Source organism: Sinohyriopsis cumingii, chromosome 10, assembly GCF_028554795.1.
Source record: "Sinohyriopsis cumingii isolate HCF-2022 chromosome 10, ASM2855479v2, whole genome shotgun sequence".
Lineage (NCBI taxonomy): Eukaryota > Metazoa > Mollusca > Bivalvia > Unionida > Unionidae > Sinohyriopsis > Sinohyriopsis cumingii.
The window spans coordinates 76,928,573-76,941,129 of NC_142970.1; the positions used below are offsets into that span (position 1 = coordinate 76,928,573).

General features: G+C 34.4%; 1 protein-coding gene across 2 annotated transcripts in view; it reads left to right on the forward strand.

The window, feature by feature from the left end:
- LOC149790418 (kalirin-like) overlaps positions 1–12,557 on the forward strand; it is a 536,347-nt gene that overhangs the window by 474,872 nt on the left and 48,918 nt on the right. For both annotated transcript variants that reach the window (XM_089972467.1, XM_089972468.1), the window contains one exon: positions 11,247–11,470. In XM_089972467.1, coding sequence (XP_089828593.1) covers positions 11,247–11,470 — 224 coding nt within the window. The remainder of the gene's footprint in view (positions 1–11,246; positions 11,471–12,557) is intronic.

Sequence of the window (12,557 nt, forward strand, 5' to 3'; positions counted from 1 at the left end):
AACATTTATGTGTCACCAGGTACTAAGAAACCTACTATTTAGTTGACTGAATCAGTGCTGGTTTTAAAGTTTAGAGGGTGTTAATTGCTGCTGGTGATTTGAGATATAATCAGAAGAATGAAAGATTGGATAGAAAAGTCAAAGGACCAAACATTGGGTTAGGATTCTGCATAATTGATTAGAAACGGTTAAAAAGTTTGTACATATCGTTTCTAATGTTTGCTGCAAAGCATGGAAAAACCATTTAATATACATGACTTGATTTGTCTTTTGATCACTAGTATCAGGCCAGACAGATTTGATAAAATAACATGGTGACAGCATAAATTACAATGTGTCAAAACATAGAAAGATCTCCAGGTGGTTTATATCGATGATTGGTCTATTTCGATAAATCAACCATTGATCTTTAAATTTCAGCAGATTCCCAACATGTTGGCACTACTGCTGAGCTGTCAAGCAAGGATTTTAAGCATCATCACTACAATGGGTAGCAGCTCCAATTCTGTGTTAACCTTCAATAGACTGGCACCCCACCCACCCTTCTCAGTTAACCTTCAGTGGACTGCAACCCCCATTATGAGTTAACTGGTAATGAACTTGTATCCCCATTCTTAGTTGATCTGCAATGGACTGGCAACTCATTCTTTGAGTTTGTTCTGTCATTTCAAATATATGAAATACTTAAAAATTTCAGTCCGATAAACCGTTAATCAGACTTTTAAATTTACTAGCAAGTAATTGCAGATCTTTTCATTGGTTTTAATAAGTAGACATTCTAGAGTACAGTCTGCCGATTCATTTAGAGGTATTAGCCTACTCCGTATCAGACATGTGTTAATTAAAGTTGCAGTAAACAAGATCTGGCAGACAGTTACCTTCACTGTTTCTTCATTTTGATGCAACTTTTTTTTTCAGGCCAAAGAATCTTAAATTTGTTATCAGAATTTTTTTTTTTTTTTTACAAGATCTTGTATTTAAAAAACATTTGCCTCCCATTCAAAGATTTTGATGACTATTTTAGTCAACAGTGATATCGCAAGCAAACAAACTTCAAAATTAAAATGATCTGGTTAGATGTACTTTGGTACATACTCCATAGGCTATATACAGAATTAATGACAGAGGTATTAAACTTGGTCATAAAACCATGGGGTTCCATTTTTTCCTCCGATCAACAGGATTATCATAACACTTTTAATGCTCCTGCCTACATTTCACCAATCTGCACACTTTTGTATTTCTTTTACAGTTCAGTAATGTGTACAACATTACATACTTTTCGGGTTGTACTTGTTTGTATTTGTTTTCTCAGGATTTCTGGTATTTTTTACTCATTTTTACAATTGCACTCGTTGTCATCTAATTTTTGATGTTTAGATAGTAGCTGTATACGATGAAAGAACTTGCAAATCATTCCACTTTTCACCTGACAATGCAGTTAATGAATTATATCAACAATCTTGAAATAGAACTTGTTTTTTAGAATAATTATTCATTGATTTGACCAACACAGCCTTTTCTGATTGACCGTGTTTTAGGCACTAGGCTGATCATTTTATATCACTGGTGTTAAAACGAGTGCATTGGTCAGGGATACCAGGCTTGTTTAGCATGCGTGCACATTTTTATGTCCAGCAGCACTAACAATTGATGAATGGAAGAATGCATGAGCATACTTACTGCTGGCATCCATTGTACCTCGTCAAGTGCAGGGTCTTCATAGGTACTCTGTTAACATAATAAACATCAATTAACCATGAAAGGGCATGTCATCACATGTTTTATTATGTCCATCTAATGCAAGTCCACTTGTGATAGCAACTGGCAGAAATGTTTACTGATCAAACAGATTTGTGAGGGCTGGGGTTTAAATGATCCATGTGAACATTCATTAATCAGGGATTAGCATTAATTATGGTCAATTAATGTTCTTGCTAAAAGCTACTTAATTTGTTCTTCTAAACCAGTTTAAATTTTAACAAAAACAAAAATCATTGCCTTTTAATACATTGCCATTTAGTACAAATCACAAGTTCCTTATTCCTTAAAGTGGAAAACGTAAATTAGGTATAGATCTCAAATCCTTTGATTAGCAAAGCTTTTCTCCACTCTGTTTAATTTGATAAATAAGATTTATTGAAAGCTAATATGCATAGGTTCACTGGTGGCTAGCAAAGTACTTAAATGGAGTTTTATTTTGCACAGAGTTCATAAGAAAAGAATTTCATGACAGGATTCGTTTAAGGACGTGAAGAAATAAATACCATATATCTCAGACAGATTCAAATAAATTTGATCCATTTTATTTTAGCACTAGAGGTTATAAATGAGAAGATCATGCTTCAGGATCTTTCCGTCATCAGTCATCCGTCATCAGTCTGTCCATTCATTAAAACAAGTTTGTTTTAACTAATCCTTCTAAACAAGTGCCCACGATCACAGGGTGGTCAGAAGTGCTCACCTTACTGATCACTGTCATCTCTCCTTTATCCACGTGGGTTTGAGTTTTGGGCAATGTGGATATGTGAGAAAGCTTGCCAGTAGCTTCCAGGGTTTTCCTGTGTCCTTCTTCCACCAGTTCAGCTGCTTGCCATGTATAGCTTATAGTGTTCTGAAAAATGGTGTTAAAACAACAATAATCATCCTAAACTACTTGGAGGGATTGCCTTGAAACTGTATGCATACATCGAACCTGAGGACTAGTTGTCCCTGAATAAAAACATCATGCCACTTGGGCATCCCACTAGGGCATCCCACTTGGGCATCCCACTTGGGCATCCCACTAGGGCATCCAATATGGCCAGCACAGTATTCATCTTGAAAATTTTGTTATTGCTCCTTTTCCTGAATGGATGTTCCTATACAAATGGGGTTTTCACCAGAAAAAACTTAATATGCTATCTAGCTGGTGAAACGGGACCAATCTGACCTCAAATATGGCAACCATGTTGGCCATCTTCAAAGTATTGTGTATTATTTAAATTGATGGTCATGTCGAGACAGGGTTTTAACCAAAAGACTTTTGTGATGCCTAATTTGTCTAAAATGAAAATGGCCATCTATACAACCATAGTAAAAGTCTTATTATCCCAAATCCTCGAAAAGAGAATGTCATATAGATATGGGGTTTTCAACGAACATTTTTTGTGACATCATGGTGCCAATCTTGTACAGTGACCATGTTGAAAATATTGAATGAACAATCATAGTACCATGGGGTTTTACCAAATAATTCTAATGTTTGGTTGGTCTAGCTGAAAATGGTGCTGATCTAATCATCACAGTAGCCAGTTTGAAAATAATGTTATCACACAAGAATATTATACATGGTTTCAAAACTCAGCAGTTATAAAAAAAAAGGAAATAGACATATCTTGGCTTCCAGGAAATTCATTTTAGAAATCAGAGCATGAATCCACTCAAGGGACTTGAATATGTCTCTCGTGATTAATCACACCAAAAATCCAAACTTCAAAATATTTTGTTAGTGATGATATGCATTTTGATATAAACACCCTACACCCCAAATATATCCTACTTCTGACACCAATCATTCTTCAAAATCCCAAGATGCATTTAATTTCCATTCATGTATGAACTTTCCCCAGGATGCATTGATAGAAGTCTGAAACATAATCTGTATGGACTGGCATCCAATTTACCTTATAATGTTAAAGAAATGAGGATCTGTGACCTAGTTTTCCAAAATTGAAAAAAAATACTATTCTTGCTTTGGGATTGTTGCAGTTTTAGGGGGAAAAAGTATTCTGTTGTACATCATCTGTCCTTAAAGAATGTGATAAATAAAAATGAAAGCACTCGGTTCTTATTTTCATTAAAATATTTAGCAACTGATGAAAACTAATTACTGGTAATTGAAAGGATGAATGTAATGGTATCTTCTGTAAGTAGTATTTTCAAATATGAAAATGGGTTTTAAGGTGTATAACATTTACTTCAAATCATAATTTAATTTATACAAAAAGCTAAGTACAGGATGTGATTGTTATTGTGTAACAATCTAATCTATATGTATGCATTTATGTATGTATTGTACAACTAGTAATGTGGATAAGTGGTTCTTTATTGAGAATGAATTGAAAATTTTCCTCAGTTTAGTGTGTATGTGTGTGATTTGGATTTTTAATGTAGCTTTAACAATTTTTCAGTCATATCACTACAATGTCCACAGTGTGGCAGTTTATAGTGATGCCTAGCACTGGGGCATCATGTCCCACCTAATCCGAGCATCCTGACACCAGGCCAACCAGTCCTAACATTAAACTCTCAATGCTGAGCGCCAGGCAAGGTAGCTATTAGTACCATTTTATAAGTCTTTAGTATAACTCAGCCAGGGTTCGAACCCACGACCTCCCATATCTGAGTGAAACACTTTCTGCAGTTTAAACTCTTATTTAACTAGTATAGCCATGAAATACTTAAACCACATAAAATTGTCTGATTTTACAATTTGTCTTTAATTCACAGTTGTCTCCAATATTCAGAATAAAAAAATGTACATACATTTAAGGAATTGTTGTAGGTCTGCTGCATGAAGCAATGTTTTGGGGTATTTTTATAGGGTACATAAAACCTGTTTGGGTATAATTTGCAAATTTGTCACCATAGTAACTGACAATGTGAGTTAAATCAGTGTAAATGTTGACCTCATTTCAGCCTTCTTTGAAATTTTTTTTTTTTAATATGGTCACAAATTAGAGAGATATCTTGATTGACTTTAACCCACACATAATCAACTGCATTTTCCACAATTCCCATAATACCTAGAAAGGAGATTTCAGATCTTAAGGTTTGTACAAAGGGGTATATGTTTTAGCATTCAACACTGCTTCTACATAAGAACAACAAATTAATAACTTACATTTTTTTTCTCCAAAAAATATACTTGGCCAGGATTTGCAGAATATATTTTTATGGTTAAGCTTTAAACCTCTCAGCCACAGATTCACATTCTTTCATTCTAGCAAATAAATGATTCATTTTCTGTAAGCATACTGATAACTATAAGTAATTAAAATAATTATCATTTTCTTCAGTTAAAAAATTGACAAAATTTTGAAAAGGAAAGTTGTTCATGTTGGCACAAATTTAGAGAACAAATTGTTATAAATTTACTGATTGACATTCTTGGAGTGGGGAAAAAAACAGGCTCAGAAAAATTACAGCCAATGCAGAAAGGGTAACCAGCTTTGAAAAAATGGAAAAAATGGGTCCTGTGGCTACCCCAGATTCTCATACACTTGTGTGGTCACATTTAAAATAGAATATTCTGTATTTACTTTTTTTTAGAGTACATTTGGATTTGAAAATAGTCTCATTTCGTCTCGGTTCTTAAATGGTTAAGATAATTCTTTTGCTTTTCAATTTTAAGAACTTTGCACCTTTTTTGTAAGTCATCATCTTTGTTCTTTTTTAGCCAATGCATGTTTTAGAGGACCTCATGTACAGTTATACCTCATACAGTAGACACAAAATGTATTGGCCATTTTCCACTACTGTCTGTGTAATATTCACTGATTACACCCCACTACACAGTGAAATATCTCAGATTTACTGGTGGAGTTATGGTATGAGCTAAACAGTGCTGTTGGATAATAGTCTCAATTACCACCTGTAAAAAGTCATTTAGGGGTGGAGTATAGAGGTAATCCACAAAATGGCCCAGTATAATCCACTCCTGAAGTGGAGTTGAGTGAAAGTTACATCTCTTGAGAGAAGTACAGCCAGAGACAAGTGATTTCACATGCAAAGTTCACTTAACATCACTCCACCAGCATAAGTTAAATATGGTTAATACAGTTTGTGCATACTGTACATTATTGTAAAACAAAAAAAACCTCACATGTTCTTTGATTTGGCTTCATACCTATCTGTATAGATGAAGATTGAGAATCTGTGTTGTTTAGGATCTTAAGTTGAGAATCTGTGTTGTTTAGGATCTTAAGTTGAGAATCTGTGTTGTTTAGGATCTTAAGTTCTTGAAAAAATGTTTTGTACACCAATATGCGAGGTTGAGTGCTTATCCATGATCAGCAGTAAATGGTATGATTTACAAAACCTTAAAGATATTTGTACATATGTACTTGTGATATAGCCCATGTTGAGCAAAATTACTTGTTAGTGGTGGCATCAGGCACAAATTTGTTCTGATCACTTGCAAGTAACAAACATGGCACCAAAAATAAAAATTAAGAGAAAAAATGTAAATTTGCCTGACAAAGTAAATATACTTTTCAAGATTATGCATCTTAAGCCTTGATGAAATTATATTCAGATTCTACAAGAAAGAAAATGTTCCTGTTTTGATTTTAACAGTTACGATTATAATTCTGAAACATAATAAAATAAAATACATTTAATTGTTTATTGAATTGGATTCAGCTGTAGTCCATCAGCAAACAGTGTTCTATAATATACAGTTATGGTAATTTACTGTATATACTCACTTCTGAGTGGAATCCAACTTAAACTGAATAGACCCAGATCTGCCATTGCATAAAGATCTGGTAGATCGGGTTTTATGCACTTTGTTCGGACTAATCAACATACCATTTATACCCGCTTATAAGATTGTTTATTACAGTTGGACAAGATTTGTACCCGAGTATATACGATACGTATACTGGATGAAATAAATAATTCATGAATGGAAATATTCAAAAAGGTATGTGGTTACCATGACAGTTATATGACAATTGAATACTTTGAACTTGCGAAGCTTATAAAATGCACTTGGTTTAGCGTGATGCACAAAACTATGACCGCATGTCCATGACGGGCAATACAGCCAGCACAGTTACAGTAATACTAGATTTTGAGTAAAACGTGGACTAATATTGGTTTTGGGGAAACAGTTCTGTGGAGTGGTTAAACCAAGAAAAAGTGTCTTTTATCTCACCTGATTTCTGTTGTTTTTAAGCTAGATGAGACTTTTCAAGTGTTTGAACAAATTGGTATTTTGCTGACAGTATTAATTTCCTGTTTTACACAGAATATAATAGATAACACAATATCATGAAGAAAAGAGGCAGTAAAGGCAGTGCCTGTGCATCACATTCATGAGTTACGATGATAACAAAATTAAAAAGATGAAAATGAAGGGTGTCTAAAGCAAAAGTGTGTGTGTGTGTGTGTGTCATTTAGTAATGTAAATATTATTATTTTAAATTTATGACTGATTTCCTATCCTTGCTACCTATCAGGCAGTTTTGTGCATTAGTTTATAGTGGCAGAAATAAAATCAAATCTTGTTCATCAGCTCTTTTGTTTTTTATGCCTTGAAACTGGATGTCAGTGACCTAAATTTGATAATTCCAACCGACTTAAACAATAACCTAAACGCTTGTAAGAAATTTTTGATAACAAGGAAAAAAATTTAGGTGGGTTTAACTCAGAGAAGCTCAGCGTGCCAAATTAGTTGCCATTATTTCATTCCACAAACAGACAGCGTGATGTACAGCTTTCTTTTTCACTGTCATGGAACCTGCTAAAATTGAAAGTTCTTCACAGGTATTTCTTCCAGCCCAAGTTTGTACTTGAATACCAATACATTTTTACCAAAATAATTGTTCGTTTTTCTACATGCAACTTAGCATTTTAAAAATATATTTTCAGGCTTAAATAAATATATTCTTAAAAAACATTTCTTGCCAGTTTAAAAAAATGATAAGGCATGGATATCACCTCTCTGACTGAGATAGTTTTATGGCAGCACAGTCAACATTAAGATTCTGTGGTGAAACTTCTTTAAAGTTTGTTTAAGTTGGTTGCAGTTTGGACACGTAATGGCATTGCCACTGAAGAGACACCCATGAAGCCCTTGTATATTCTTCTGAAAACAAAATATGACCAAGTCTGCCCCAGTTGTAGCCATGGCAGCACAGAGGATATGATGGAGCTTTTACCCGAAAGGATGCAGGTTGAAATCCCATCATCAATTCGGTCTGTGTCAGCCACAGTGGTGTGAGCTCGAGCAAGGCACTTTAATCCAGTTGCTTCGGCACCAAAAGTAACTTTTATATGGTGTTATTCCATAAACACCAAACCAAACCTCGCTCTCAGGTTGGCTCTGATTTGTAAACATCTGCTTTGTGGAAATGGATCATTTAGAAAGTTAGTGTTATGTATTCTGTCATTCATAAAAACAGTTGATCATGCGATGAATGAAAAAGGTGGGAGAAATGTTGAAAGGATTTCATGGAATTGAACTTTAGGAAATAATTGTTGCTTGACCATATTTATCCCAACACTTTAGTGCCACAAATCATGATGTCCTCCATCTGTCTTCTCTCCATTTGCCTGTCAGCCTTTGACTCCATCTCAGTATTTTGGTCCAGATTTTAAGTTTCTAGCACTGCTAGTTCAAAAGTTATAATAATTTTACTAAAATTGGACAACAAAACACCTGGCACAATTTGTTTACTTCACATTCTGGAACATGTACTTCAGCGTGCAGTTTCTCATGAAAACTTGTTAAAAATTAATCCTAGAAATCTTTCAGTAAGATAAAGGTAATTATTTAGTACAAGGGTGGAAATTCATCAAATTTTATAATTATGTTGCCTATTTGGTAACCATCTGGAAGAGAACATTATTTTGGGGCCCTCCCCTGGGGTCAGCATGAGGCGGTAAGTGGTGAAATATATAAAATTCCAATTAAAAAAGTTTTCAGTTGTTTTACCAACTCAGCACACCAACTTGGTAGATGTCGTCAACTTGGTTGACACATAACATTATTGGATTTTGGTTAAAATCCACAAGTCAAGGTCCAGAGAGGGGGAATCAAAGGCAGGGAAGAATATACAATAAAAAGCCTTGAGGTCTACCATGGCTTACCATGAAAGTGGCTCTAGTTACAGGTATTTGGTAATTGACAATTTTGTATTTAAAAAGCATGCAATTGAAAATCAAGATTTGTGACTGACACTTGAAATGAAGATTGCATTGCATAGTGAAGAACAATGAAGTTCCCCTCACCTGCATGAAATAGGTAAACGAAAATAGTTGAATGCAGAAGAACAGCATTTGAACTCTACTAATCTTTAACCTTTAACCTTGACTCCAGATGTAGCAGATGTAACACAGCATGGAATCATTGCATCCAAGGTATGTTGTATAGTTGCCACATTTGCTTGTACATAGTTTCCCTTCACTATAAAATTACCATATATACTTGCTTATAAGTCCAACTGCATAGACCTAGATGTTCTGGTGCATTATGCACCAGCAGATCTGGGTCTATGCAGTTTATCAGGAATAATCAGTAGAACAAAAATGAATTTGACCTGTCTGCACAGTATGCAATGACAGATCAAGTTTTTGTTGTTCACTGTTGGACTTGTAGGCCGGTATATATGGTATTCATGATATCCATAAATATGTTGCATAATACTTAGGCAGGTTCAATATCCCCTTAACCAAAAGATGGGATCCATCACCATTCCTGTGTTGTATACTGACTACATTATCATGAGGTATGCTATAATAAAAAGCCAATGTAATTCATGCCCAACTGAAAATAACAGACTTGGATCTACCATGATGAAGGCAGGAGTCAATGCTGGTGTTTTACCTTTGATTTCAAGAAAAAATAACAGACCCAGCATATTACAAAAGGGAAGACCTGAGTCAGTGCCAGTTTTTGACCTTGGATTTCAACAGAATATCGTAGACCAAAGCATATGATAAATGGAATGAGTGTATGCAATCCGCAATTGGATACAAGTTTTACTTTCGTATATATAAAGTCCTTGTATGGATACAAATTCTAGTTGGGTATATATAAAGTCCCTGTATGGATACAAGTTTTACTTTGGTATATATAAAGTCCCTGTATGGATACAAATTCTAGTTGGGTATATATAAAGTCCCTGTATGGATACAAGTTTTACTTTGGTATATATAAAGTCCCTGTATGGATACAAATTCTAGTTGGGTAAATATTAAAGTCTCTGTATGGATGCAAATTTTATATGGGTAAATATAAAGTCCCTGTATGGATGCAAGTTTTATATAGGAAATATTAAAGTCTCTGTATGGATGCAAGTTTTACTTGAGTAAATATAAAAGTCCCTGTACAGATGCAAATTTTATATGGGTAAATATAAAGTCCCTATAGCATTAAAGTAATCCCTTGCTATAAGGTACCTCTTTATAAGGCCACCTCCCATATGAAGTAGTAATGGTCATTCACCTTATTTTATGTTTCAATTACTTTAGTATAAGGTCACCTCACTTTAATGGGCACTACTTTTTTTCTACCATGAGCAGTATTAATTTGAAAAAGTATTGTATTTCTATAATTGCACAAGCTTCAGTCCCTGAATGGTAAAATAATTTATATCATTTAAAGATTTAATAGTAGTAGTATTAACTATTATTATTATTATTATTATTATTATTTACTTATTATTATTATTATTATTGATCACACTATGAAGTATTGTACCATTTTCTAAGATGAACAACAGTAAGAAAATTTTACAAAAGTTTTCAGATTGTGAAAGTTACATGTTATGGTATAATTTAACCCATCCAGTTTGGAGCCAGTACTTATTACATCTTTACTGTGTAATGAAAAGCTATGTTAAGGTAATAACAAGCAAATACTAAAGATGAAATAATTTAGTTTGATAAATTCTATCTGTTAAGATAGTCCTTAATTAGTGTAATAACAAAAGCAATCACATCTTTGGCAAGTTCCAGTATTGAATGTCTATGAAATATTCAGTAACTGATAACTAAAAATAATAAGATTATACCATTCCTTGTATTTTATAGGCAAAGGTTTTAAAATTGGTAAAATCTACAATTTTAGACATTAAAAATGCCTTTCATAGGAATTGTGAAAACAAAAGATTATATTTTAATGACATTGGAATTAAATTGCTAACCAAAGAATAAGATGTTTGCATGGATTAACTGCTCACCAAATTTGTTATGACGTATGTTTACTGTTGACATGGGTCAGTTCGTTTGATTATCACTGCATATACTTGGTTATAAAACCGGTCCAACAGCCAACTGCATAGACACTGATCTGTCATTGCATAATGTGCCAGCACATCTGGGTCTTTCCAGTTTGCTAGGAGCAATCAGTAGAACAAGAAACAATACAGACCCTAATCTGCTGGCACTTTATGTAATGGCAGACCAAGGTCTATGTTGTTTGTAGTTGGATCAGACTTATAAGTGAGTGTATACAGTTTTCATCTTCATTACAGCTAAGACATGATGGGAACATGACCCATGGTAAGATACTGTATGACTATACAGCAGTCAAGGAGGACGAAGTATCAGTAATTAAAGGGGAGACAGTGCAGATCCTTGCTACAAACCAGTATAACATGTTCCTGATTCACAGACCAGCAAACATGGCTTCCCCAGCAGCTGAAGGCTGGGTGCCTTCATATGTGATTGGTCCAAGGGATGGAGAAGGAAGTTTAAAGTAATTTTCATAAATTTTTTATTTACAGTTTCAATTTCATACTTGTTTCAGTATTTGTAATGTATACATTGGAACCTATGCCACTTGTAAATATTTTTTGAACAAGCATTTGAATTTAAGAAGACAGTGGTTTGATTTATTTAAACTGACCAATTTTCTTTGATTTTAGCTCTCTCGACCACACAGACTGCTCCGATAGCCTAGTGGTTAGAGCATCCACCTCAGAAGCAGGATGGCGCGGTTTTGAACCCCCGCTGAGTCATACCAGAGACTTACAAAAATGGTACTAACAGCTGCCTCGCTTGGCGCTCAGCATTAAAAAGTTAGTGTTAGGACTGTTTGGCCTATTGTCAAGATAATGTGACTGGGTGGGACATCATGCTACATGTCTGATGCCCCAGTGCTAAGCATCGCTATAAACTGTCAAACTGCAGACATCTTAGCGATATGACTGAAAAATTGTTAAAGCTACATTAAAAATTGAAATCACACACACACACACACACTCTCAACCAATTACATTAAAATGAGCTTACATTATGGTTCTTTATTGATCATCTGTTGTGGAAACATGCATTGCTACAACTGGAACAACTTTTAAATTTCTCACAACATAATGAACTGACTGAATTGGACAAAGTTTAACTGAAACATAGAAGGCCAATCCACTATCAAATACAACTACTGTTCCTAAAACTAGGAAAATCTTCCAAAAAACAAAAAATTGCTATAAAATCCTTGCTTAAAGACCCTTCAAAATTTCAGAGAATATGCTAATCTGCAATTAAATATGGCCACCATTACTAAAAATAGAAAGATATATATATAAATAAGCCGTTTCATGATTGGCTGAATGATGCTGATGTGCCATCAGATATGGATGCAGATACCAAAAGTTGACAAGTCTAAAAACAGGTTTGTTTCCTCATAACATGTGAAATTAAAAGGATCCCACTAATCCAGATTTCTTGGCCATCAGCTCTTGCATTTGGCTCTTAGGCAGATGTGAGCTAGATGAGCGATCTCATTACCATCTTGACCTTGTTTCATTAGTTTCTATTGCACATTTTACAATAGGGTAATGAAC